General features: G+C 55.4%; 6 protein-coding genes across 6 annotated transcripts; 4 read left to right on the top strand and 2 right to left on the bottom strand.

Moving 5' to 3' along the window:
- Window positions 1–4,536: 4,536 nt before the first annotated feature.
- GCG54_00013512 (uncharacterized protein) lies at window positions 4,537–5,467 on the top strand (the record flags this gene model as incomplete). The annotated part of the gene is made up of 2 exons (XM_045413365.1): window positions 4,537–5,050; window positions 5,118–5,467. 2 exons carry the CDS (start codon window positions 4,537–4,539, stop codon window positions 5,465–5,467), a joined length of 864 nt encoding a protein of 287 aa, XP_045266337.1.
- Window positions 5,468–9,648: 4,181 nt separating this feature from the next.
- Window positions 9,649–11,130, top strand: GCG54_00013511 (uncharacterized protein; the record flags this gene model as incomplete). Its single annotated transcript, XM_045413364.1, has 2 exons — window positions 9,649–9,760; window positions 10,232–11,130. 2 exons carry the CDS (start codon window positions 9,649–9,651, stop codon window positions 11,128–11,130), a joined length of 1,011 nt encoding a protein of 336 aa, XP_045266336.1.
- Window positions 11,131–12,222: 1,092 nt separating this feature from the next.
- GCG54_00013510 (Histone H4.1) lies at window positions 12,223–13,143 on the bottom strand (the record flags this gene model as incomplete). The annotated part of the gene is made up of 6 exons (XM_045413363.1): window positions 12,223–12,315; window positions 12,401–12,463; window positions 12,519–12,606; window positions 12,854–12,869; window positions 12,941–12,972; window positions 13,037–13,143. 6 exons carry the CDS (start codon window positions 13,141–13,143, stop codon window positions 12,223–12,225), a joined length of 399 nt encoding a protein of 132 aa, XP_045266335.1.
- Window positions 13,144–13,739: 596 nt separating this feature from the next.
- GCG54_00013509 (Survival factor 1) lies at window positions 13,740–15,090 on the bottom strand (the record flags this gene model as incomplete). The annotated part of the gene is made up of 4 exons (XM_045413362.1): window positions 13,740–13,844; window positions 13,896–14,697; window positions 14,784–14,999; window positions 15,068–15,090. The coding sequence occupies 4 exons, from the start codon at window positions 15,088–15,090 to the stop codon at window positions 13,740–13,742; spliced, it is 1,146 nt and encodes a 381-aa protein (XP_045266334.1).
- Window positions 15,091–15,557: 467 nt separating this feature from the next.
- On the top strand, window positions 15,558–16,186 carry GCG54_00013508 (54S ribosomal protein L19; the record flags this gene model as incomplete). The annotated part of the gene is made up of 2 exons (XM_045413361.1): window positions 15,558–15,791; window positions 15,842–16,186. The coding sequence occupies 2 exons, from the start codon at window positions 15,558–15,560 to the stop codon at window positions 16,184–16,186; spliced, it is 579 nt and encodes a 192-aa protein (XP_045266333.1).
- A 3,195-nt stretch (window positions 16,187–19,381) lies between these two features.
- Window positions 19,382–23,416, top strand: GCG54_00013507 (Serine/threonine-protein kinase oca2; the record flags this gene model as incomplete). Its single annotated transcript, XM_045413360.1, has 6 exons — window positions 19,382–19,680; window positions 20,049–21,396; window positions 21,444–22,036; window positions 22,887–23,114; window positions 23,193–23,251; window positions 23,389–23,416. Exons 1-6 carry the CDS (start codon window positions 19,435–19,437, stop codon window positions 23,414–23,416), a joined length of 2,502 nt encoding a protein of 833 aa, XP_045266332.1. The 5' UTR covers window positions 19,382–19,434.
- Window positions 23,417–27,720: the final 4,304 nt, after the last annotated feature.

Raw genomic sequence — 27,720 nt, 5'->3', positions numbered from 1 at the left:
AGCTTCCCGCTGTCCTCCAAAAGACCTGCGAACTCAATCCCAGAGTACAACGGGGAGGGGCGTTATGGATGAGCGGGAGAATGACGGTCAGCGATGGGACGGCCAGGTGAAGAGCAATCCGCCACCCATTTTTGATTTATTTTGACCTTGAGGGTTGGGTGGATTGAAGCGTGTAAGAGCGAGGTGACAATGGAAACAAGAGGCGGACGGTCCTAGAATTCACCTAGGACTTGGGTTGGTAGCATCCCTAGGACTTGCGCTGCGGGTCGGGACTGGACGACGACTGGCTGGAAAGGGTGGCCTCCCGTGCCTTCCTTCCAGTGTCCCCGGCAGATGCTCTGTGCTGTGCGTGGGGAGGGGTTTTGTGGTTGGAGGTCACTGGAGAGGAGGAACGTGTGGAGAAGGTACCTGCCCTGGAGTGAGTGCACCTCAGTCGCTGTAAGGTACCTACCTACCTTAGTAGTAGTCCTCCAAGGCAGGAGGTATGTAAGCAGCAGGGATGGCCGCCTTCATCCACCGCGACTGACTGCACTTTCTACGCAGAAACAAGGCGCAGTCATCCACGGAGGACTGAACGGCAACGACAACGGGTGGGAGTTCCGAGGACTCACTCAGTCAGCCCACGTCCAAGTGAGATTTGGGTGGTTTCTGCTAGCGAGAAACCTCTGGCTTCTGGTGTCGGCTGCGTCTGAAGCGTTGTCTCTCATGAAGGACAATCAACCGCCGACCTTACCTCGACAACCCTCGATAATCAATGCTTTGATACTCAGCAGCCACGAAAGAGCATACGAAAAGCAATCAAGACGCACGTCATTGTCGCAACTGCAATCAACAATAACGCTCGCTGCACAGCGCGACCACTGGGTCCAGTCAGGTAGGACTGACTGCCTCTTCAGCAGTCCGAGACGCAAGTATCGCAATATCCCGGGCAGCTTGCAGACTCCTGCGCAGCCACGCATCCAATCACGCCAACGCTTGCCGAGGCAGCAAGGCACACAGCCAATCCGCCTGACCCCGTTCAGCTGGCATCTGAGAGTTTCTGATGGATGACTGGACGGCGAGCCGCCACTTGGGCGGAATGCAGAGAGAGCCTCAAGAAACCTGCCGCCGTGCGGACGGACGTTGAGCTGCTTGACGCGAAAAGACTCGACCAAGACAGACGCACAGCAGAGCATCATACATTATTGGCGAGGAACCGACCGAACCCCAAGAGGCGCATCCCTAGGACCCCCGGCGCAATGGGAGCAGCCGAGGGCTGACCCAACGTTCCGACTCCGACGCTCAGCGAAGCGGAAAGTCCTGGGCTAAGGACGTACCATGATATAATGTGGCAGCTTGTCTGTGGCTTTGCACAATCTCACGCTGCCCAGCCCTGGCTGAATACGAGCTTCACCGATGCTCAAGTGGTCACCGATGACGATGCGAGAGGTCCTGCAGCCTGCGCCAAAGTGCAACCCAGATTTTCCCCATACTAATCGATGGCTGTCTTCAATCTTGGAAGCAGAATGCTCAACGATGCTGAATCGAGTGATCTGCTGTCGGATTAGCAAGATGAATCCCCAAGATCATCACACTTGTGCCCGTTCTACTTGGATGAAATGCAAAGTTCAGCCTCATTCTCTTTTTTTCACAAGAGACGAGATGAAGGAACCGTGGTCCGAGAAAAGTTGCCTCCCGTCTCGTCTGGAAACAGAAAGATGGCCGGCGATTGGGAAGGCACGAGTAGTGAGCTTGGAAAGAAGGAGCTCACCAGCATCGCACACAGTGTGTCGCTGACAATGGAGTATGCGCACTGTCGTGAGATGGTCATCGACAGCGTTCCTCTCTCCCGTAACGTCCTCTTCAACGTCAGACGATAAGCACTGGAGCAGCCGATTCTTTACCACGGCGGATGTCCAGATATATTGCAGTCGTCAATGAATCCGTCGTTTACTAAACGGGGACTCACTAGCCAGCAACTCCAGGGCAGATCCCTGGGACGATGACCGACATCATGCCGCCTGTTTTCGATGACATTAGAAGGGACGAAGAGTCCAGACGAATGGTTGACGGACTCAATCTTCTGACCTCTACCGAGCGTCTGGGAAGCTATTTGCTAGCGTTATGAAACCATCACGAGTTCCCGCCGGCGGAGCTTCCATTAAGTCACGCATTCCAACATTCTACGACGCGGCAGTTGATAAAACTCGCTTTTGAGCACACACACTCGTGCGTTCTAGACCATCGCGTTGGACTCACCGCTCGCTCGACGCCAACCAGCGTGCATCATTCGCGCCGTCTCAACACTCACCGGCTCCATTTGGTAACACATGGTCATGCGATCGACGCCCGCCGAAGCTGCATTCTACCTGGGCTGTCACCTGAAATCCCCATCAGGACGACAGAGTGCTTGGGTTAGAGACCATGTGGAAATCCAACTCGTCCTCAGTCTGTTCCGCATCAACTTTGACTCGGGAGAGCAGCAACTCCCGGCCGGCATGCACGACCAGTCTTGACCCCGCGAATGCGAGCTTGCCATGCCAGCATCAGCCGGCGTCATTGCTCCGTTTCGAATGGCGCCATGGTGGGCATTTCGACGATCTGTTATGGGACCGCGGCTCAGTCGGGACGCTGTCGTGTCTTGGAATCCATCCTTCGACATGCATTTTACTTCGCACAAGCAGCGCCGAGAGGACGCTGTTCGGGCTGACAGCCAAAGACGACCGTTGGACGGCGAGCCGATCTCGAGGGGCACGGCGTGCTTGCTGCAACCTCCTTACCCGCTGTTTCAGATATCGGGCGTGTGGGCGGATCACCGGGGACAACGCCTTTGTGCGCCCATTCATCGCACGTCTAAAGGATTACTCCTGCAGTCTGACACGACCCAATGAGGCGTCTTGAAAGACAACAATGACGAGCTGGGCGAAGATGCATTGTCGAGTCAAGATGCAACCCTGAAGAGACATCCAAATGCCCGTCCGCGTCAACCACTTGCGGCTACAGCGGCCATGTCAATCAATCTATCGGTCGCCGGCTTGCCTTAGTGCTCGCTTGCCATGCCATATTTGCATGTCGCGAACCAGCTGCTTGGGGCGAATAGAAGCAAATCCAAGGGCACCCAAAACAATCTTGGCTTGGGCTAGGCTGTCTATCAGGGGCTCTTCCGATGCGGGGGTCATGTTTTAGCGGCTTCCAGCATGCAGAAGTCAGTTACAGATTCGCCCACTCGCTAGGACGCCGTCGGAGGGAGTACGTCAGCAACCTAGATGCCAAAACGACATCAATCTCACACAACCAGCTTAGGCTAAAGCCGACGCAGTTTCAACGACTGGGTCACGATACAACGATATTCAGATAGAAGGCTTGATATGTTTATATTGAGCTTCTAGAGCAGGGGGCTCGAATAGTATGGGCAGACCACCGTCCAAGGAGTGCCAGGAGGCTCTGATGTACTCATACAGCGTGAATTCCACACCATCGACAATGATGTCCAAGAGTGCTCCAAAGCCAGCCTCTATTGCGCCACACGCCTCAGAACGAGGACTGCGACACAGCTGAAGATTTTTATGTCAGTTGGGTTCCACTGCTATGCGAAGCAAGACCCCAATTTTCCGGTAGTCTGGTACAGTAAATGTGGCATCACGACCTCCATTCATCTGGCAACATCTAAGTTTGGCAGACGCTCCAGTGTGTGAGACTCCAGGGGCAGCTGTGACGGCCTCGTCTGACTCTTTGGTGGTTCCTCAGCCTCTTCACACAAGTTGGAACCACCATCGACCGAGAGGTGACGGACAACAGCACACAATGGGTCTCGTCAACGCTCACTCCCTGTATTCGCTTGGTGATTCACGGGGCATGTCATGCCTCTTCGGGCCGGGGCGACGTCACGTCGGCCCTCCCGACAGAATACTCTGGGCGCTCTTTGCCTATTGGACGAGTCTTTGAATTGGCATGCTCAACTCTTGGAGCTCAAATTTTGCTGCATGCCTACGTGCCTCCCTAGAAACCGCAGCGTGTGTCTTGGAAAGTCTCGCAGTGATTCTTGTCAACGGGCTGGGCACGCTTGCATCGGACTTTTGTGTCTCAGGCACCACATCACAACTTGCTTATTTTCCCTAGATCCGACTTAGAACACTATCAGACTGAGGGTCGTATCAAACAACGATATCAAAATTGTCAGTCTCCAGTCTTAAAACCAACGAGGTTCACTTGTTCGACGAGAAGCCCAAAGCTCTTGCGAACGTCACAAGCTGTTGGTCATGATCTTTGATGTAGCTGGGAGGAATGTGACTCGCCAAGATCGTTTCTCCAACTAGCTTCATTTGCAACATTCCAGATTTGCAAGATGTTGGGTAATAGACATCCACAGTGAAACTAAGACATTGCCGGGTTACTGCTTTATAGGCGGCCTGTCCCGTCTTTGAGAAAGCTCGATCCAGCAAGCCTGATATATTAATCCTTGCACACATAAGCTTCACTCAACGGGTCGAATACGATACCCTCGTCGCTCTTTAAATTGTCTCTCGCTCGTGTAAACGATTTTCAGCAAATCGCAAGATGATTTGGCCTAAGCAAGCCGCCGCCCTGGCCGTGGTCGCCCTCCCGGTCGTCGTCCATGCTGCAATTCTCAGGGACATATCCGGCCTCGCAGAACACGCCGACCTGGCCGCCAACGGCGCGCCTCTACCGTCAGTCCCGGCCGCGGGCAATCGCAAGCGACAGGCCTCCGGCGGCTTCCTGGACTCGAGCCCGGGCTCCAGCATCACCGGCGCGTGCGAAGAGGCGACCACCTTCAGCCTCAACAACTTTGGCCAGCTCGAGGTCAGCGGCCAGGTCATTTCGATGAACCCCGGGACACCATATATCGCCCTCCGACCCATCAGCCCGCAGGGGTCCATCACGATCACTTTCAGCCTCAACAACGGCGCCCTCGCTTGGACCAACGACGCCTTCTTTGGCGGGCAGGCCGGCTTCTGCCAGGATACCACCGGCCAGGTGTTCGCCACGTTCGTCGACCCGGCCGTGGCATATCCTCCCAACTGCGCGGCCGTCGCACTCGGCCCGATTGTAGGTATGTAATCACAACGCGCAGCACAATGGTTTACACGCAAACAGTATTGCTAACACGCACACTCTAGCATCAACCTGCGGGGCCGGCAGCGGTGGCTCTACAACAGGCGGCACGACCGCCAGCCCCATCGTGACCTCTCTCGGCAGCACCATCGTCAGCACCGGCACCGACGGCAGCGTCTTCAGCTCAGTCAGCACCTTCGCATCGACGCTCTCGGGGCCCATCACGTCGGCCCCGACGGACGCCCCCGCCGTTCCGACGCCGGTGGTCAACGGCACGCTCACGCTCCGCCCAGGCCTGTATGCCGAGGGCGACTTCATCAGCCCCGCTGGGCAGACGTGCAGCGTCGTCACCGAGTCGTGGATATTCGGCGACACGACGCTGCTCCCCCACACGGCCACCACCACAGTTGTCTAGAGCTTGAGTCGGGTCGGATATCGGCCAACTTTATTATAGTGCAGAGATCCATCGGGAAGGGCCTTGGTTAATCCAACAATGACGTGTAGGGGGCGGGTAAGGAGTTGTCGAAACGCATGGTTAATAAACAACGTTAGGAATAAACAGCAACGGTCAAACCGAAAACGTCCTTTCCATGCGGTCTGCCATACCGAGAGGAAAAAAAACTCACGTGCCCAAGCCGAAGTTGAGATGGGCCAGCTCTTCGCCCGCCCGGAATCCCCGTGACATGTGTGTGTCATCGTCGTGCAGCCCCAACGACATGCAAGAGAAAAAGCCTCCCAGTCCCTTCCTTGCCTTTTTTGATATCATCACGTTGCTCTGCATGGCGTGGCGTTGCATCTCGAACAGATAAGAGCCGGCACTTAAGACGCACATATTCACTTAGTGGGGTATCCCTCCCTCCCCTCCCTCCCCTCAACGGACAGAGCGGGCAGTAGAACGTGCAGTTCGCTCTCTCCGCCTCCCTCCCGCCCTACAGCGTCCACCTCCGCGCGCGGCCCCGTCCCTTCACACATCATAGCTGCAAGGATGGTGCCGGCGAAGCTTCATTCTGATCCGTACGGGATAGATGCGAGAACGTTTGCCCCGTCATCAGTCTGGTCTTTTTAACTCCTTACCGGGAACAGTCTGTTGTCGTCTTAATTACGGTGAACTCTGTCCCCGCTGCCATCCCCGAAGACTCCGTTATACTTCATTACTTTGACACTCACGCGACTCGGCGGGAAGGATATTATACCGAGGCAGAATGGATGTTGCCAGAGAAGGAAACCATTTCGAAATCGTCGGCGGTGTTGTTGGCCTCCCCAATCGCCGGATACGAAGGGGTCGGACGACATCAGGGCCATAGCGAGTCGATGGACGGTGATGAATCCTTCTCGCCAAAGAAGACGCAGGCCCTTTTTTCAGATTTAAAATTTCTTCCCGCATCGCCCAGCCCGCCCGCTGCACCTTGCCTCACTCGCATCATTGCCCCATGTCGATATCAGATGTGCGTGTTCTTCGTCCCCGTCTCCCGCCGTTGGTGTGAGTTGCAGCCATGTACGGATTACACAAAACGGCGGTCCGGCCGTAGCAGCCGTGCCAGCCTACCGGGCAGCGTTATTTCGCTATCAGTTCCAAGACATTGCGCCGCCAGCGCCAGCGCCAGCGCCCGTCCCATTATCTTTGCTTCCATCCCACCCTTTCCCTCTCCCCCAACGGCCGGCGGCGGCGTGCAACCCAACCACCACCGAGACGTTTTGTCCCATGAAAAAGTGACGCCAGAGACACAGCATCTTGCAGAATCGACAATCGCGAATAAGCCTTCCCGGCCGATGTCACCCCCGTTTGGCCCATCCTCATCCTCGTCCATCCCCTATCGCCCTGTCCGGGAACTCTGATACCAACGATACCACCCTGTCCGTGAGCCAAGGGAAAACAAAACCTGCGTGCATGTGTGCCACCAAGTAGCTCATCTCCGTATTAGGATATGCATCGTGTATATTGATACCGCGATATTTCGTTTAACCTCGGGTCCGGGGCAGGCAAGGCCAAAGATGATTACTCCACGAAACCGTCGGCCGTCAAGCACCATTTAGGGAATGGACAAAGGGCCAAAAGGGACCCCATCCCAGTGATCATCAGTCTAAAAGAGACGTCGTCCGCAGGCAGCCAGGGGGGGAGGGGGGTGGTGGTGCAAGGACCAGCAGAACAGACGGACAGAGAGAGACAGAGAAAGAGGCCTGGGCTGGGCCGAGAGTTGCAACTATTTACTTGCTCACCCCATTGGGGGGAGGGGAGCTAACGAGTCACATCCATGATGCATTGGGATCACGTCGCGTTGGATTGGATCCTGACACCGACTGACACTGGACTTTGACAAGGACCCCTCCTCCAGCAACAACACTAGCTCCATCAGCAGAGAGGTGAGTGAGAGCAGTGAGAGAGAGCTCAGAACGAGAAGAACTTGCTTGGATGTGGGACCCCACCACACCTCCCATCAAACCCCCTTGGCTTTTTCATCCCTTCGGTTCTCCCCCCACCACCCTTCAATCCTGCCAAGACCAACTCGACCCCCGTCGTTGGTTCCCAGACGCCGCCAGAGACGCTCGTCTTGTTTGGGCTTGACAAGCCATGGCGGCGTAGGGACCCACTCACCTGGGAAAATCCCATCAAACATGAAGATGATTGGCACAGAAGAATGCCACCCCCAAGTTCCAACCTGACAACCACGACGACGACGACGACGAGACGACGACGCGGATGGCCCGCCTTATCGGAGCTGAGGAACGTCCTCCTGCTGCCATGGAGGGGACCCTTATCAGAAACCTGCAAGACGGCGGGTGCGGATTTCGCGGTGGTGGCCTTGGTGACCGACTGGTCCAGCTCTCTCTCACCCGGCAACCAACGAGCTCGCTTCGTTCGAGACTACTCTGTACTATGTATGTAGTCTCTGGAGGAGGAGGAGGAAGACGTAATATGCCGTGCGTGAAACTATGCGAGTGAGTGTATGTGTGTGCATCTCCATGTATCTCTTGCAAATCCGCCCAACCAGTGGCGTCAACAACAGCAAGAGATAGACAGGAGAATGAGGGTAATCCCGAGGTCACGTCGACCCAGTCGATCCGATCATGAATGATAGTAGGGTCCTGATATGAGGGGTGGCCCAGAAACACCTTCTCGCCTTAGCCCACACCACATGCATCAAGCCACCAACAACCATCTCAGGACAGAACAGAACAGAGCACGAAGCATCCCGTCCGTCTCTACTTCCTCTTCTTATTCATCGCTCACATGGCATTGGCATGGGGCTCGTCCGTCGTCGTCGTCTCCTTAAAGGCAAGACAATCCCATCCCCGGTCCTCCCCCCAAACCCAAGCACAGGCAGGTCCAGAAAAAGAGAAAGAGAAGAGAGGGCCCCCGTCCCAAAAACAGTCTTAGTCTCCGTTTCGACGTTGGTTTGAAGGAGGTTCCCATTCGCACCACCACCACCACCACCACCACCACCACCGGTCGACCGCCTTGCTCATCTTTTTTTCCTTTCCCACCCTCACTCCCCCATCTTCTGGTCGTTCCCTGGCCTGGCCTGGCCTTGACCCTTCCCGGCCCAATCCAGAACGTCCCATCCCATCAACCACCCCCATCCCTCATCCACATCTGCTGCTTCCTCTCTTCCCCCGGACATTTCCAGCCCTGCCTGACCTTGAACCTTGACCTTGCAACTGCTGCCGTCACTGCCAGTGGGAAGGAAAGGTACTTAACCAAAAGTCCACCCACCCTTCAAAAAATTTGCTTTCTTCTGCAGATTTTAGGTCCAACCAAAGCCTTATTTCGTTTTATTACACCTTTTTTTTCACTTCTTTTTCTTCTTACCTTTCCCACTCCCCCCGGAAAGCACCTTGGGCTGGTTCGAGAGAAGATTGAAAAAACGGCAAACACGTTATTTAATCTTCCTCGGTTCCCACTTTGCTTCTTCTTTTCCCTAAGCAAGCCTTCTTGTTTAGACCATCCATCTGCCTGCCTCCCTCTCTCCATCACCCCGGTCCAGCCACTTCGGACGGGTGTCCCGACGACGGCGTGCGCAGGCGATAAGATTTTCTGTCCGTGCAAGTCAGTTCCCAGCAGAAATACCAACCACACACACCACAAAACTCCCCGAGCGAGTCGAAAAAAAAAAAAAAAGGAACGAGGGAGCACCCCAACGGACCCCTACCTCACCATACCTTACCTGGTGATAATTAATACCAACCGCATGAACCGCAATACACGAACCAACACCCTTTTTCTTAACCGCCAGCCACCCCCTCAACCAACGACCCAAAGGAATCCAGGAAAGGGGCCTTTTCTTCTTTTCCAACAGCGTATACGCACATAGGGCTATATAGACGGGACGGTTTCCCTTCTCTCCCCCATTCATCGATCCATAATCCGGCCCCTCTTACCGTAAACGAAAAGACGAACCACGAGGCCCTCGTCTCAATTCGTCGTCAACGCCGTTCAGGACACCCACGTCACGAGACCAGCATCCGTCTTTGGATTGGGTTGAATGTTCCGCTCTGCTTAGAACCCAGACGCCGCGCTTATCGTCTGCCGCCAGCTGTCCGCCACCCCGAAGCCCAGCGCGGCATTCCCTTGCACACAGAAGAGTGTCGACCAATAAGATGGAGTCCCCTCACCACATGGGCATCCGGGAGCTCAATGTGAGCAACTGGCACGCTCACAACGGCCTGAACACGTTCAACCACGCTGTCCCGGCCATCAAAACAAGCGCAGGTAAGAGACAGGGTTTCTTTCTTTTTTTTCTTCCTCCTTGTCTGCCTCGTTGCAATTTTTGAGGCTCTTTCCAGTTCTTGGTTTTCATTTGTCTTGGCTACGCTTCTTCAACGACATCTCTCCCCCCTCCGTCTTGGCACTGCATCGCTTCGACTGCATCTCATCAACACCTCAAATCCACCAACCCTGGCAAATCTCCAACTCGTATTGTAAGCAATCGCATGCACCACTTGCTTGACTACTGCTTGTGTGTGGGGTCAATATTTGCAAGCACCTGGCAGACGGATCCAAAAGGCCACGGATCCTCGGCTCGCGGGATCCAGACCATTCTACAAAAACCAATCTCATCTGAAATTTCAACAACCTTTTCTATCTTGTCTCTCACTTCTCACTCAAAACCTCACCTCACACTGCTTTGCGCAACACCAAACCACCCGGCGCAACCACAAAAAGACTAACAAAAACCACCAGCCTTCTTCACCTTCCTCCGCGCAAACCTGGTCCTCAACCCCTCAGCAATGTCTTCAAACACGAGCACCCCCGTGCTCCAGCCAACAACCAGCGGCGTCTCCCACCACCGCCCTGCCGCCCCCTCCCCCCTCGCAAACTCCCAAACCCTCGACCCCCTCGACGACATCCCACCCCTCTCGCTCGAGGTCCTCTCCACCCGCGACGACAAGGCCGCCGCCCTGCACCTGATCGCAGACTCCATCGCCCAGCAGCGTCAACAGGCCTCCTTCGCCCTCGTCTTCCACCCCGTGCCCCTTGCCGGCCTCTCCCTTGCCCTCGGTGTCGCCTACCAGTACGCCAAGCAGGACCTTGGCACCACCCTCACCCTCCTCTCCGGCGTCCTCATGACTTACCTCCTCGCCATTCGCTACGTCACGTCCGGCTACATCCCCCTTGCCGAGGCCGTCTCCTGGTCCTTCATCCGCCCCGTCCCGGACGCCACCTCCCCCACCGAGGAGGACCTCGTCCTCGGCACCCGCTTCGGCTCCGAGATCGTCGGCGCCCTCGTGCTGCGCCTCGAGCCCGCCGTCCCCATCGCCGTCCCCGCCGGCAGCGGCGGCGGTCGGCGCCGCAACAAGGCCAGCAGCTTCCGCGGCGGCAAGGGCCTTATCCGCGCGTGGACGACCAAGCTGCGCTACCGCGGCAAGGGCGTCGGCACCGACCTGCTCCACGAGGCCGTGCGCATCACCCGCGAGCGCTGCGGCAAGGACGCCGAGGTCGGCTTCGCTGTGGAGCACGCCAACAGCCAGATGGTCCTGCCCGAGTTCTTCAACGGCACCTTCCGGAAGCGCGAGCGGTGGGCGGCCAAGACGCTCGACGGCGTGCTGGCCGAGAGGGAGATGCTCAAGAAGAAGAGGTGAAGCAGCTTTGCCTCTGCGGAATTCGCTTCAGATCTAGCTCGTATGGGGCTCTGAACTAACGTTACCTCTTAAAAAAACTTTTATTGGACGAAAAAGAAGAAAAGAATCTTGATGTCGCCTGTATGACAAGACGACGGGAAGTGAGCGGGATGGGGTGGGGGCGGTGGGTAGTACTGGATTGAAATCGGACTTAGGTCTTTTTATACCCTCGAGAAACTGCGAGGCACATCGCACAGACGAACGATGATAGCTGCAGGGTCTTCATTGTTTTCCCTTCTTTTTTTTTCTTCAAAATACTTTTACTTTCTCGATACCCCTCGTTTTGATTTTCACAGTCATTGGCGGTTTATATAGAGCGAGAGACAGAAGGCTGAGTCCCTGGTGAACCTTCACTATGAGAGCGGCCTAGACGTGCAGGACAAGGAAAGACATGAAGAATATCTGATCCTTGCGTCTCTGCCTAATCTAATCCCTTCGTTTGGCTTGCCACTTGAAAGCTTCTTGATTCACTGTTTTGTGTGTGATGGCGACATGTTCATTTTGGTGTTTATGCTAATCTTCTCGATGCGGCTTCCCCAGTGGCAGTCTAGCAACCTGCTCGTTTTCATCGCCTCTGATGTCCGATGGACGCCGAGCTCAACCAACAGGCACTGTATCCGATAGTGAACTTGTTGTGAGGTGAGCCCACGTCGATCAAACTCATGACGTTCATACGCCCTCAGCTGGTCCTTCAGTAACCCAGTGAATGGGAGCTTCCGGAGTCCAAAGTCATCCCGAACAGCGTCTGTCCGCGTGTCCCCCTCGACACAAGTGTATCCTATGACAAACGTGTGCTGTAGCAGCCGTGTTAGAACAGGCTTGAAAAACAGTCGTGGCAGTCTCTTGTCCCATCATGCCGGCGCCTATTTCCATTCTCAACGGATGACCAAACGCGTCTCGAGAAGCTAAAGATTCGCTCTCTCTATTCGTCAATTAGACAGTAGACGCGGATGTCGGCCATTCCCACGGAAAAGCTTCATGCGTTCATGGTAATGTGCCGTAACCCAGTAGGTATATCTCAGTAGTAGTTAAAAGGACAACACGTTGGTTGCCTTACTGGCCGGAGCCCTTGCGCTTTCTAGGATCATAGGTCTCGGGGTCGAAACCGTAGATTGGCGCTCCAAGGCGGCGGAGGGAATGAATGACCTAGAGAGATGTCAGCATAAGTATCCTCAAGTCAGCTGCATCTGTGAAAAAGTCAAGATGGAGGCCAAAAGTGGGAGAAACTCACATCATAGATAGTGATCGTCTTAGCTCCGCGGTACTCCACGTACGTAATGCAATCGCGGATGATCTGAGGTTACGTTAGTCCAGATGGCCTTGAAGAACGTTGGTAGTTCGACACGTACACCCGTCAGTCGATCCTTCAAAGCGCTGCGCGCATCATCGTATATCATAGCCGAGATACGCTTGACACCACCACGGCGAGCGAGACGACTGGAGGATGAAGGTTAGCTTTTGATTCCGCTTTGAAGAAGTAGGCTATCGGGAGCAGGCGCTGAAGGAGAGATGTGGGAAGAAGGAAGGAGGAAGCGCGCACAACGCAGGAGCGTCTCAAGGCCCACTCTCGCTCCTTCCTAACCCTCAACACTAAGTGCAGGAGCCCCCATACTCTGACTTAGGAGATCATAGAACAGCAGTAGGGAATCAAACCCTCGAAAACAGACAGAGAAGTCAAACTCACCGAATAGCGGGCTTGGCTATGTGGAAAGATAGTGTTAGCCGCTGTCCCCACATGTCTGTAAGACCTTGGGCGATCCAGCACACGTACTAATGCCGCGAATTGTGTCCTTCATGATTTTCCTGTTCACCACGTCAGTATCCTGATCTCACCTAGACGCTGGTATAGACCTGGAGACTGACATACCGGTGGCGCTTCGCACCTTGTCCCGGGAGAACCTTTCCTCCAGAGACTTTGCCGGTGCCCTTCTTTCCACCGCCAGGGCCCCCGCGGGACGCTGGCATGGGTGGCATTATTGCGAGTTGTTCTTGGATGCGTGCCTAGTGAGCGTGGTCTTCGGATGGTGGTCTAGATGGGATTGACTGTAGGTAACTTGTGAGGTGTTGTTCGTGAGTTTGGTAGCAAGAAGGGGCGTCGACAAGGAAGTTGATTGTTTAGATATGCCCCCGGCCGTCGCGACTGCTGTGGCTTGCACCTACTAGCGCGGGGTGCCCAGGCCCCCCAGTAGCTGCAGGCGCGTTCTAGTGTCTTATCAACCTTATCGGCGACTGACCCCTGCTCAAAAACAGTGTATCCATGCAGGGTATCGACTGCACACTGTGCATCCAAGACAAGCAGTTGCGTTGCGTCATGTTTCATCAGAACCTAGAGCTCCAGGCAGGTGCCACGGATCTTGGTCTTGGCAGGAGTAAAGACGTGGAAGGAGCAGTATCATGTCAAAAGTTTCACGTATTGAGCCATGCGTACAAGGCGAAGAATGTAATGTATTAGAACAGTCTTATGAATAATAACCGAGCAGGAACGAGTGACCTGAGCCCCATCAGAACGCCAAACCGCACCGGGCCATATTTACCCAAGGAGCCCCCATTAGTCAAGGTCTACGGTATTCTCATTCAGAAATGAAGGTGGACTCGCAGTAGCAAAGTCCTTCCTCGGAGATCTCTTGGTCTCCGATCTTAAGCTTCAAGGAAAGCTTGTTCTTTGTCGGGCAGAACTGGCAGGCTGTTAGCTAGAGAATCGACTGCTTGAGGCTACATGAGCTTACTTGGTAGATGTATGGCTTGGTGCCCGCCGTTCCAGCTACTATTTTCTTCACGAAGCCAGGAACCTCAGCCAGAACGTCCACCCTGTCGAGTCTCTCCTCCAAGGCGCCCACGATGGAGCCATCGACTGCCTTGCCATCCTTGTCCTTGCCGGACCAGGTGAACTTGATCTCCTCGGGCTCGGGCCATTCGTTGACGCTATCACTCTTGGACTTGGTGTGTGTGGCAGTCTGCGTGACGCCGCCGTAAATCAGCTCGCCGTCCTTGGCGATGCCACCAACGCTAACCACCGTTGAGCCGTACGAGGGCGGCGTGGTGTACTCCATCATGACGGCCGAATAGTTGGGGCCCTGGAAGTCGACAAAGTTCCACTTGGCGGCGGCGTGGTGAGGCTTCATACCCTGCAGCGCGTACACGTAGAAACCCCTGCCCGTGAAGTTGACGGGGCCCGCCTTGGTGGTGATGGTGCCCTCGACGGCGCAACGGGGCCAGAAGGCATGGCGCATGGTGCCCCAGGGCTTAGACAGGTCGGTGCCAAACAACGTCTTGCCAGTCTTGCCGGCGTGGAAACCGGGCGAGGTGCGGGTGACCTTGAGGTTGACGAGAGCGTTGTCCGAGTTCATGCTCTTGATGGTGTAGAAGGTGCCGTCCGCGGACAGCTCGACGGCGCAGTCGTCGGCGAAGAAGGAGTACCGATCTTCGCTAACCTCGTAGTGGTTGAGGGGGGTGGCCTCCCAGAGCATGGGCTTCGAGTTGTTGGGATACCAGATCTTGACGTTGAACTGGCAGGTCGTGCGGATGCCGCTGTTCAGACGGGCGAGGTTAGCAGGTAATCGAGGCGACGATGGGCGTGCGCACTCGCGCGGTTGCGCAACGACGCGCCAACATACCCAACGTTGCTGTAAATGACCTGGGCCATTCCAATGTGCCCCTCATCACCCATCAGGTAGAAGCTCTGCGTCTCGACCGAGGTGGAGTCGGCGGCAATCCATTTGAGATGGTCCTTGTTGAGCTCGGTGAAGGTGATCTCCTTGGCCTCCTCGGCGACGGACTTGATGGCTGAGGGTCCGTAGATGGGCTCTTGGGTACCCGCCACATCGGCGAGCCTGTCAGAATTGCAGGTTAGCAGGGGCAGTTTGGGACGGGCAAGAGTTGGGGGCGGCTTGGTATGTACTTTTGTTGCGCCCACTTGAACATGTTGACAGTGTCGGACCGGAGAAGTCGGATTGACGGATGGATAATTGTATTAGGTGCGATTCGGAATAGGTGACTTGGGTGAGACAGCAAAGACTTGATCTCCAAAACTTAGCTGCTCGTTGAGTTGTTAAGAAGGAGGAAATGGAAACCAGGCGCTTCAGAAAGGTAGAAGTTGGAGCTGACCGCCCCATACAATAACTGGCGGAGGGGCCGAGGGGTCATCCCACCACCCAATGACGGTGAAACTGTGGCTAGGGGAGCCTGGGTGGAGCTTTCCTTCCCCGAGCATCCCGGTCGCTTGGACGTTTAGCGGTGGCTAGTGCATAAGGCTTCTAAATTTTCCATCTCCGAACACATTCAGCATCGGATTCGATTGAGTGAGGCTGTTTTGCAAGGCGCATACGGTACTTTAGCCGCCACCTCCCCCTCTCCCCGGATTGTCAGAACACCTGCAATACGCGCCCATCATGTCGAAGAGAGGAGCCGCCGTGGCCGACCAGGTCGTGAAGCTCATTGTCGGCGCCGGCCAGGCGAGTCCCAGTCCCCCCGTCGGTCCTGCGCTGGGTAGCAAGGGTGTGAAGTCGATGGACTTTTGCAAGGTGAGGCTGCCAACCCTCGATCCCTCGATCCCAATGCTGCGACGAACACATGGCCACCTGCTGCCCAACAACCGTGCTCTGTTCTTTTTCAGGGTGGCATCGGTTCGACCATGCCTTGGAAGACATCAATGCTAACGGGGCTTTCGATATAGGAGTTCAATGCAAGGACGGCAAACCTCATCGTCGGCACGCCGATGCCCTGCCGAGTCACAGTTCGCGGCGACCGCTCATTCCACTTCGACATCCGAACGCCGCAGACATCGTGGCTGTTGCTGAACGCCGCCGAGGTGCCGATTGTGCCAGTTGGCAACAAGAAGAAGAGGAAGGGCGCATCGAACCCTGGCAAGGAGACAGTCGGCACCCTCAGCTTGAAGCACGTGTACGAGATCGCCAAGATCAAGCAATCCGAGACGCGCCTGTCAGGCCTCAGCCTCGAATCTCTCTGCAGGTCCATCATCTACCAGTGCAGGACGATTGGCCTCAATGTCGTGCCATAGGGCGACCACTCTCGGCCACAACCTCGACAAATCGATTTTCTACGTTACATACCCTCATCAAAAACGGAGTCAGGCGCGGAAACTATCCAATTGTATACCATCTCCCTCACCAAGAAAAGAGCGCCTGTGTTGTTGTATTATATCAGAGAGGAGACGGGGTAGAATAGTAACTGGGAAGATTGTACGTTGTACGATGCAATGAGAAATTTCAGCGGCCAAATTGTGGCAGATGGCTGCCACGCTTCTTACGTTGGTCGCGTGGTTTAGCGGCATTTGCGACATGAAGCGGCTGCGGTTCTGGTGTATGCGTGCCTAGTTCCGAGGAGGCACTGACTTCGACCATGTGTCTCGTCTTGGGAGAGCTGAAGTCTGTTCTCGCGCTCTTGCATGTCTCCAATGACTCTGGACTGGTTAGCTGTCCGTGGGCAATCGAAACGACTAGCGGAGTGTCCGATGGTTCAGAATAAGTTTGACAGCAGGTCGAATAGACAAACTATGACGAAATTCAAGCTGCAACGGTACGGTCTGTGAGCGGTGCAGGTCGGATTGGCCAGAGTCTAAGACGGGGCGAGAGGGGAGAACTCTCCGTGAGCTGAGCTCCTGGAAGTGTGAGAAGGTCGATCAGAGGTCCAGAACGAGAATGCAAGCGGATTGCCAGCGCATCAGTGGGGAATCTTGGGTTTAAGTGTCAGAAGCTTCGTGCAAATCGAGATCACATTTGGGGAGTTGGTTCAGATGCAGATGTGCGAGGTAAAGCCAAGTCATGTGCTGCAAGGTACTGGTTGCTGAGCTGCGTAGTGCTGACGTTACCTCCGATGAGTGTGAGGGAGTTCCCACTGCTATTGGTTATGTAAGGCGAGTAGGTGAGAACCTACCTGTGCACCACAGAGAAGTACCACGCAGTAAAGGAACGAACGGTGCGGCGCCGGCGCTTCGAAGCTGAGTTCCATCCTCAGCTTCCCCGCTGGGTGCGACGAGGAGAGAGGTCCAGGCCCGGGCAATCGTCCAGGTTCAGCGTCCATTGCCTGCTGGCTTGCTTGCATCGATGCCCACCTTGCCCCTGGAAAGCGGCGCTGTACCTGGACAAACAGTTCCATCGCATCGCATCGACCTGTCAGCTGCACAAGAGGGCTTCCAAGGCTTCGCCAGGGTGGAACCGATTCGATGCCGGACACATGTGACGGAACAATGGCTGTTTTCATGCTGCAGTTAGCTGCAACACATCAGCACCTACGCCACAGTGCTGGGCTCGTCGCCGGGTCGGGCTGGAACCGGAGTTGCGGCGGTACTGCGGTACGTCTCGGTATGTAAGTGTGGTAACTGCTAGTGAAGTGAGTGAGTTATTGACCGGGCCTGTGGAGGTCTTGGTCCGTCTGTTCCTGTCAATCATTTCATCAGAACCCCGTCTGTTAGCCGAGAGCTGACAGAGACTGCTTCGTCGCGGCTCGTGTAAGCCGAAGGATGACGGGATAATGGTGGGAAGACGGGACGTGCATCTGGCATCCACGTTCTTTCGTTTGTTGTGAGGGAGGGCGACGACGGGTTTGGATTGGCCTGGGTTGTTTGCTGTTGAGCTTGACTCGTTCATCCCGGTCCAAAGCAGTCGTTTGCATTGCCAAATAAGATGGCGGGCAATACCTAACAGATGTTTAGGCGGGAGGGAGGGAGTGATTCATGGATGCCAGGAGGAAGGAAGCTGGAGGCGAGGAAAGAGAAAATTCTTTCCGTCCATTGTAGTCATTGATGGGGTGGGACGGACCGAACAGCAAACAGCCAAGACCCGGCTGTCAATATCGATATTGTCTTGGGGTCCTGTGAGATTCGTAAAATTGGTAAAGTACCTTGCTGCATGTGTCACGGCTGCAAAGCCGAGAAAAAGGACAAGCCCTCTGGAAAAAATAGAACATCGAACATTCCGATCACCACAGGGACAGGAAGGCTTCCAAACAGGCAGGGCAAGACAGGGCAGCAGGGCAGAACAGCAGGGCCTTCCGGCTGGGTCCTGATGCAGATACGCGCAATGCATCCATGATTCGGGGGGGCTGCCAAGTATTGCTCCCGTTTCCTAGGCAGTTTCCAAGCGGCCCCAAGCCGACTCCCGACCTGCCCCCAGTGGTCTTCAGCGGTTCCACGACCCAGAAGCCCAGGAGAAGGCCGAAAAGGCTCCATTCCGGTGTTACGGTGTCTTATCCAGCCCACCGCTCCCCCCGATAAGGGACGCCGGCCCCGACCAGTCAGCTTGTATCTTTTTCCCTCTCATCAGCCTGTGATGGGACTGGGAGTACCGGGTACCTCCTCCCGTCGTCCTCTGACTGGCGGCGCGGGTTGACGGGCAACTAGAAGGACCCGTACCTTTTGAGAATCTGATGCAGCAGAAAAGGTCCAGTCACGATGCCGACCTCTTCCATACCTCCGACCTACCTACCTACCTAAGGTAAGTAGGTACTTTAGCACACGCTTACTTAGCCTTTGGGCAGGCAAGTACGGCAGAGTACTTACACGCAAGTACTCGTTCACCTTCACAAGGCTTGGTATTACACAGCGACTGCAATGCGACTGCGACCACAACTGCTACAAGTCACAAGTGACCCATGCGGTGCATTTTAGCTGTAGTCAGAGCCCCACCATCCGCAATTGGCGGCATCCACACACACTCTCTCTGGTTGCCCGTCGTGTCCCTGGGTATCCGTACTTTTCTCTTTCCCAAGCCCGACTTTGTGTGTGAATTTGTTTGATTTCTTCCCACTTGCCTCAACTCTCCCCGCCTCAAACACCAGCCTTTGCCAAACGACACGCCCGAGTAGACTATCGTCATCCTTTCAGTCGGGGTCATGGCCGCCCCGTCTCCCCCTCGCGATCCTCAGAAGGAGGAAATCAAAGTCCCAGGTACAAACGCCCTATCCTTCCGTCTGTTCCGGAGCGCAACCCCGCCCTCGGTTCATCTGTTGCGCATGTCACAGTCACACAGCACCAGCACCAGCACCCGTACCAGCGCAGCAAGCAGAGCACAGCATAGCAGCACCATGGAGGAGCGCGCCCAGGCAGTCCGCCTCAGTCCAGCCGATCCTCCTCTCACCCTTCACCCAACAGACAGACAGACGGACAGATGCCCATGCCCACCCTCGCTCAAAGCCAAAGCCCAAGCTCATGCCCAAGAAATCTCGTGCTGACCGCTGCGCTTGTCGCAATGCCCAGAAATCACACCCAACGCGCTCAACACCTCCTCCGATGCCGACAAAGACGACAAGATGCCCCCTCAGGATGCGCCCGCCGTCCGCTTCGCTTCTTCCGTCCAGGAGATTACGCCTACCGTCACCACGACATCACCAACCGACACCCAGTCGCCCATCGATGCCGCTCTCGGAGACGCTTCTCTCTCAGAGGTCACCCCCGATCAGCTGAGAGCTCTTTCCAAGTCCCTCCAAGGAGCACCGTTGCAGCAGCGCCGGATGAACGTCTTTGGCTTTGAGCCATACTCGCTGCCCGCATCACGCGTATGTACATCTCATGCCCATTTCGTCCTCTCATATCCTTAGCTTGGAGTATCTTGACGTCTTCTGCTTTTTGCTTGGGCTTTCGCCCCGGATGCTCTACGTTTCAAAGCACATACCTCCCGTCCTACCTGCCTTACCCCTCCACCTCTACCGCCAACACCGCCTCAATGTTTAGGCCCCTCTTCCCCGGGCACATCGTATGCTGCACAACCACCAAGGACTGGTCTCAATGGCGCCTCTAAGCAGAGGCATCCTTGAAAAGTCTCTTGCTTTGCCTCAAGCCAGCTATTCCAACCTGCCATGTCCACTGCGTCGCACACGCCAGCCTGCACCACCGGCTCTTACTGACATCTCTCCCCTTCGACCAGGTCTGCTCGCGCGAAGAAGAGTCCGACAACAGCAGGCTTCCGACCCCGAATTCCAGTGGTCCGAAATCGCCGCGTTTTGGTCCGGTGCACCCGATGCAGTCACCTCCCCTGACCCCGGCGGGTACCGACCCCCAAGATCCAACCAAGAAGAGCGTTAGCCATGACGATGCCCGGAAGACCACCTCGAGCGAGCCTCAGGTCATCACCCCACAGGCTTCTTCTTCTCATGACACGTCGCCCCCGTCGTCGACAAGAAAAGGCATGCCGGTCCGCGCAAAGTCGACCGAGCAAGTTGCTCAACGATCAGCATCCGCAGAAGACAGAGACCACGACGCGAGATCGCACAGGAAAGGCATGTTCTCTATCGGCCCGGGCGGATCCGTGCCTGTCTCCCGAGAATCTAGTCCATCTCGGGCTTCAATGTACTACTCCAAGCCAATGACGCCCGGCGGAGACGCCAACGACCCGTATGCCGCTCACAAGCGCCAACCCCAAGCTCCAAATCCTCAACGTGGGACCATCGACTCGAGATTCGTCTTCTCCAGGAGAAAGAACAAGCATGGGTCCCCCTCCGGCTCAACGTCGAGCCTGGGTCGTACTACCGAAAAGCGTCACTCCGGGATATTGGGCAATCTGAAGGGTCACGGTGACGAGCTCCAGGTCCCTCACGACGATGCGGCTAGCATCTCTAGCCGACAAGGGTCCTTTGCGGACTTGAAGAGATTTTTCAAGGTCGGCGGTCACCACAAGATGAAGAGGGAAGCTTCACCGTCTTCGATTCGCTCTGGCGCCAAGACTCCACCTACAAGGTCTTCTGCTCATCAGCTGCCTTTTGGTGACGATCACGGATTGACCTCGAAGTACGGCAAGCTCGGCAGGGTCCTTGGATCTGGCGCTGGCGGATCTGTGAGGTTGATGAAGAGGAGCGAGGACGGCGTGGTTTTTGCGGTCAAGGAGTTCCGTCCCAGACATTCTTACGAGACCGAGAAGGAGTATGTGAAGAAGTTGACGGCCGAGTTCTGCGTTGGTTCCACTCTACACCACGGCAACATCATCGAAACCCTGGATATACTCCAGGAGAAGGGCAAATGGTACGAGGTGATGGAATACGCACCCTACGATCTCTTTGCCTGTGTTATGACTGGCAGGATGACACGGGAGGAAGTCGGCTGCTGTTTCCTCCAGATCCTGAACGGCGTGACATATCTGCACAGCATGGGTCTGGCTCATCGGGACTTGAAGCTTGACAACGTCGTGGTTAGTGAGCACGGTATCATGAAGATCATCGACTTTGGCAGTGCCCATGTCTTCAAGTACCCGTTTGAGAACGACATTGTTCTCGCATCAGGTCAGTAGCTACGCTTGCTTACCGTGATTTAAAGCTAACGTTAGCAGGCATCGTGGGTTCGGACCCGTATTTGGCCCCTGAAGTCTACGACGAGCGAAAGTACGACCCTCAGGCCGTTGATATCTGGTCTCTCGCAATCATATACTGCTGTATGAGTCTGCGCAGGTTTCCCTGGAAGGTTCCTCGCATGACCGATAACTCATTCAAGCTGTTTGCGGCTGAGCCGACTCCGGGTCATGATCCGAAAAAGCTGATCATGCCTTCCAAGTCGACCAACGACCTCTCAAATACACCGCAACGGGACATGTTTGAGGATGGCAAACACGAACACAAGCACCATCACAAGTCGGAACACAAAGAAAAGGAAAGCGAGGCCCAGCCCGCTCAGGGGACCACCACCACGACCGTTTCCTCAGGCAAATCCGACGGACAGCAGCCGGAGAAGAAGGAGGTCATCAGGGGCCCATGGAGAATCCTGCGGCTACTTCCCCGAGAGAGCCGACACATTATCGGACGCATGCTTGAGATCAAGGTCAAGCAGCGAGCGACGATGCAGGAAATCATGGAGGAGCCTTGGGTTGCGAATACGGTCATTTGCCAACAGCCCGAGCCGGGTCATGTTATTCATGCTGAAGACCACGTTCACACTCTGGAGCCGCCGGCGCCCCAGAAATAGACCGCGAGATATGGGTTCCGAACGAAGTTGAAATTGCATGTTGATCCCGGCGTTTAGGATATCAGGGAAGGAGAGCGGAACTGGGATTGGGCGCGGGTGAGAATTGGCATGGCATGAGCGTCCCGAGGGTGACGATACAGCGATGACTCTCTTATTTAGAGCGGGTGATTTGGGTCTTGCGTTCAGAACAGTGTAGATGGCAGCGGTAGCTCACGGGCTTGTATCATTTCAATGACATTAGATAGGTAGATAATACTAGTTGGTGTGAGACGATATTGTTCTGACCTTCTGCTTGTGATCGTGTGAGAGCGACTTGCCTAATCTGGCAAGCAAGGTGTGATGCGGCTTATCTGCTTATCGTTGGCATGATGTCGCGATTCCGCGATCTGATTTGCGAAGTCGGAATGAGCCGCTGTCCTTCCTCGGCCCGACGAGGGGTTGGACTGGACAGTCGTGGTGGGGCACCGGGAAAATCTTTCGGCCGATCGACCCAAAAAATTGTCGACTTTCTGGAAGCTCTTGGAATAGCTTCAAGGCATAAAGTTCGTTCCCCGTACCCGCCTCCAGTACTCGTTGTCCATCCACTTTTCCTCCTCACGTTGCAGTTGCGCTTCAGTCACTGATCAATTTCAATCTTCACAATGGTACGTTGCGCCCCTTCGTCTTGCGACTTTGCAGTGCTACATTGTGATGTCTCGGCTTTTCTGTACCCAATGCCTGTTGCTGGATGTCGGAGGACGCCAATTGACGGCGCAGTTGCGCTGTCCCTAACTTTGAAAAAGTGAGAACGCACTCTAACACACCATGAATACAGGCCACCTCCGTCCGCTCCATCCGCGCCCTCGTCCCCCTCCTGGACCGCGTCCTCGTCCAGCGCGTCAAGGCTGAGACCAAGACCGCCAGCGGCATCTTCCTGCCCGAGTCCAGCGTCAAGGAGCTCAACGAGGCCAAGGTCCTCGCCGTCGGCCCCGGCGCCCTCGACAAGAAGGGCAACAGACTACCCATGGGCGTCGCCCAGGGTGACCGTGTTCTGATTCCCCAGGTGAGCTTTCTCCTCTCTTTGGAAGCACGGCGATATGTGACAGGACGTGGACAAGAATGCTGACGAGGTGCAATGCAGTTCGGCGGTTCCCCCGTCAAGGTCGGCGAGGAGGAGTACCAGCTCTTCCGCGACAGCGAGTAAGTTTGCCCTTCCTGCCCCCGAGGTGTCACCATGCACCTGTACATACCTGCGGCAGTATTCTGCTGTCTATTTGCTCTCGGGAAGCGATCAAGTTTTGAAGACCAAACATTGGCTGACTGGGCGTGCGCTTTAGGATTCTGGCCAAGATCAACGAGTCTTAAGGAAATGTAATTGTAAGGATATGATAATGTAAAACAAACAAAAATCAACTCCCCCGGATCAAAAAAAGAGGATACCCCACGATTTCAACGATCTCTTGGCGTGTACAATACTATGTATCAAAAGGAAACAACACTTCTTAACTCTCCCACCTTGACCTTATCATTAGAAAAAGCGAGCAGCATTAGTACGCGAGAGGACACGGGGGCGGTTTGCTACTGTGCTAGCATTTTTGGCATAGACCTGGTGTTACGTTGGGTATGCTTGTAGCTTCCGTGGGCGTTTGGGCGAAAGAGGGCGAGGTGGCATCGGAGGAGCTGACGACGGTTGAACTTCAAGTAGACCAACTCAGCTCTCATGGGCCTCTGGTCCGGTCTAACTGGTCTCTTTTGGAGAACCCCGCGCAGTTTGACTCATGAAAAAACCTTCTCCCCTCTCCAATATGGTTACCATTCTCGCCTAGACGGTGCATTTCCTGTGCAAGTTCAAAAACAATAGTGTCTTGAACACCTCCCAATGACATTCCACAACATGGCGTACGTCATCTACTCGCTACACTGACGGCTTGTCCCCTTTTTGCCAAGACCGAAGGGGTTGGACGAAGGACGGTCTCTGAGGCAGAGGAGCTGCGCTAGAGAGGCAATGTCGCTCGCATATTGTCTGTTCTTTTGGACGGGCGTGCAACAATGCGTTTCTTCCGTGCATTTGTTCCATTCTACGGCCCGTATTGTTGTTCGTAAAGAAGGGAAAAAGTGAATCAAGTGGCTTGCGTATTGTTTTCTTCTCTCCCCAGGTCTGTACATACACGAGCTCGGACCGGGCGAGGATCTACTTTGCATACGAATCGGCGTCATTGGAGAGGCATGGGAGTTGGCGACTCAGTGAGAGTGACACAGCCGCTGCGGCTGCGGCTGCGCTGTGCTGCGGTCCGCGAATGATATGGAGAAGGGATGGGGGCTCGGCGAGTGCCCGAGTCAATCGGGTTTACCAGACTGTTCTGTTTGTGTGTTTGTGTACGTAGTGCGGAAACGAGAGCGCTGCGGCGGGTTCACCTTCGGATAGTAGGTAGTCAGACTGACGAATCATTAGCAAACAGATGAATATACGCATATTGAATGCCCATGTGGATGGTATGGATTCATGGGTTAGTTAATTAGACGGGGATTGAGAATTCGGCCAAACAAAGCAACGAGACCACTGAGCGATAAACAAAACACACAGGAACAAGGGTGATGAGATATGGATGATGGTGAACGGGAACGAGTGAATGAACGAGCGAATCGGGGCAGGGAAGCGAGAAGTGGGAGTCCGAGATGTGGACGGAGTCGCGTCCACGGGAGACCCGGAGTTCCCACCTCCTTTTTTCACACGCAGTAAAAAAACGAACCATGGGTCGAAGACTCGAACTGGGCCGGGCATTGTGCAGCGAGATTTGAGGTTCGCAACTTGCTTGATTTTTTTTACCCTTGCCCTTCTCCTCCCTGCTATGCACGTGTGTGTTCTCCTTGCTGCGTCTAGACAAGCGCCAGCGTCTCGGCATCGGAACGACGGAGATCGAATCGCAGCCTGTCTCTCATCGGCTTCTGAAATCTGATTCAGGGAGGCAGGGCGGCTGATGGTGCTCGATGTGGGGGAGGAAAGGAGCGCAGTAGTTGAATTCGGCAAGGTCACGAAGGTGGCGGCGGCGGCTGCTGCTGGAAAGACTGGCGGCTGCGTGGCTCCAGCTGCCAATCGGGAGGCGTTTGCAGGTCTCCTCTGGCGCGCGATCTGGGAAACGGAGCAGCCTCAAACATCGGACGGGGCCCGGGGGAGTGTGTGCATTGGGTGTCTGCTGTTCAGTGCAGCCGGCAGCAGTTTGCGCACTCTCCCGTCTCCCGTGTGCCGTTGCAATGTTGCGGTGCCATCAACCAAGAAATCTCACGGAGACAGGGAAAGTCGCTGATGACGGCGCTGGCGCGTGCGAGTCCACGGTTCCACCGTCCACGAGTCCAGTTGCCAGAACCAAGGTTCCAGCTTGTAGGACCGTCTCCGTCGACAACGACAACGTGTACCGTCACTGCTGTGTCCCAGTGTTTTGTGGTTTCGTCACGTTTTGTTTCCTTGGTCCGTTCGTTCTGGCCTCTGTGTGTTTGCTTGTTCGGGTCGCAGGCCCAGTTTTAGGGTGTCAAGCTTAAGGGCTTAAGTTGCTTAAGTGCGTTTGAGGAAGAGGAGAAATATAGGGGAGGTACCCAGTGCAGCAGCCATCACCCACGGCAAATGTTTCCCAACGGCCCTCGTCCGTTTACCCAAACCCGCTCGTCCTCCCTCCCCCCTAACGTTAAGCTTACTGTTTACACTACTGCAAGGCACACACACTGGACGAACCTGTAGCGCGTGTCTTTTGGGGGCTTGAGGCTCGCCGGGAAGACAGATCAGCCATAATCCGTCAACAAGCCCGTCACCCAACATCGGGCATCAGCCGACGGGGGTACGGACGCTGATAGTCAGGAGTTGATTGGAACGTCTCGCTCGCTTCCTTCGTTTGTTCGTCGCTTTTCCTCCTTCTAGATCACTTTCAGACGAACCATCCATCCGACAATGACCCCCTTCCCGCCACCCTGTCAGATTAGATAACCCGCCAACCAACAATGCCGTAGGTTACATTCACAGTCTGAAGTCAGCTTGGCCCTCCTTCACGTCAGGCTTTCGCGACAGCGTCGTCGTCGTCGTTGCCGTCAGAAAACCACCCCCAAAAACCGCCAAGATAGCTAAGCTGTCACTTCTCCTCAGCCTTCCCCTGCCCCTGGGGTCCAGGTTTCCCCCTCGACGAGGAAATCAGCGCTGGCGCGTTGCTCCAGTCTGAACTGTTTGATTCCTTGGAAACCCGAGGGTCGAGAGGGACCCGCTCCGAATCTGTCATTTCGGCTTCCGATATTGCTGGAGCCTGCTGTCGACAAGCTTCAGGGGATCGACGCCCGGCTGGAGGACGCGGCGCAATGCGATGGAAATCAGCACGCCGCTTCAGCCTCCTCGGGAGACCCTCCACCATCACATTGTATCGGGGAGAATCAAGGAAAATAAAAATTCATTCTAGTGCGGATCCTCTCATCTGCATCCTTCAGAGTCTAGACGGTCTGTCCGCCCTGGTCCATCCCGTCTCCCGAGATCGAATGTGAGAGAAACCACAAGAGAGATGACAACATGATTGGGAGGAGGAGGGGAGGCCCAGAGTCCAACAAGACAGTGCAAAGACCGGCGGATCCTCAAGGCTGAAGGTGAGGGAATTCATCCCATGGTACGGATACGGATATCTGTACTGTGTTGCTATCCCGGGATGCTGTTATCTGTACCTGCCAGGGGTGGAAGGTAAGGTAGGGTAAGATGGGACGAGATGCATCATACCCAAGGTCCCAAAACGCAACCCTAAAAAAGAGCTGCAAACCAGCGCGCGTCTATTCGCCCGGCCTCGGGCTGTTTATCATGTCGATCATGTTTGTCGTTTCTTGTCTGAAGCTGCCGCTGCAACTGCAGTCTGCACCATCACCACACCACTGCAACCCACAGCAGCGCATGCGTACCGCCCGCACCTGGTGCCTGACAGACAGCAGCGACTCAGGGCCCCTACTGCGTAGGTCTTCCCGTCTGCTTTAATTCCCCGAGCAGAAGACTTACGCCGTAGGGAGCCCTGCCCTGGAGAGAGAGAGAGAGAGAGAGAGAGACACTAAGAGAAGGCGCCCCGCTCCGGCGCCGCCCCTCCTCCGTTTCATCTTTCCCTCCCCGTTTGCCCGCTAGCGCACGCCACGGCACCCTGCAATATGAAATCGAAGGCAACCCGTAGGCTTGTTTTGCCCAACACCTGGCCCGGGACTGGCATCGGCTTCTCTTGGCATGGGCCAGCGTTGCAGCAGTCCTGGGTTCCCGGACGCCGTGGCCATGATCTGACCCTCTCTGCTGGGTACCGTACGCCGCCCGTACCTTACCTTACCGTCCCATTGAGCAGCACCAGCTTTCTTTCTCTGTTTCTCTTGCTCCGGCGGCAATTTGCTGCTGTTTGCTGATGAGCTCCTCCTCCTTCCCAGTTCCTCCTCGGCAGAACTGCGCGCTAGCGCCACTGCATGTAACCTGCAAGGCGGGAACATGGGGGCCTCTGCACCGAGCATGGGGGCGGGCTGAAAGCACACTGGACAGAGACGAGATGAGATGGAGACTTGGGCTATTCCCAGGGCCCTACCCTGGGACCATGCAGGAGCGGACCTGCAGGTCCAAAGGGGGTGCAAGCGGGTTGATTGAGCGAGTCTGAGTGAGTGAGTGAGCGAATAGCTACAGT

The sequence above is a fragment of the Colletotrichum gloeosporioides genome (genome assembly GCF_011800055.1).
Source record: "Colletotrichum gloeosporioides strain Lc1 chromosome Unknown consensus_31, whole genome shotgun sequence".
Classification (NCBI taxonomy): Eukaryota; Fungi; Ascomycota; class Sordariomycetes; order Glomerellales; family Glomerellaceae; genus Colletotrichum; species Colletotrichum gloeosporioides.
This window is presented reverse-complemented; position numbering and strand designations above follow the sequence as displayed.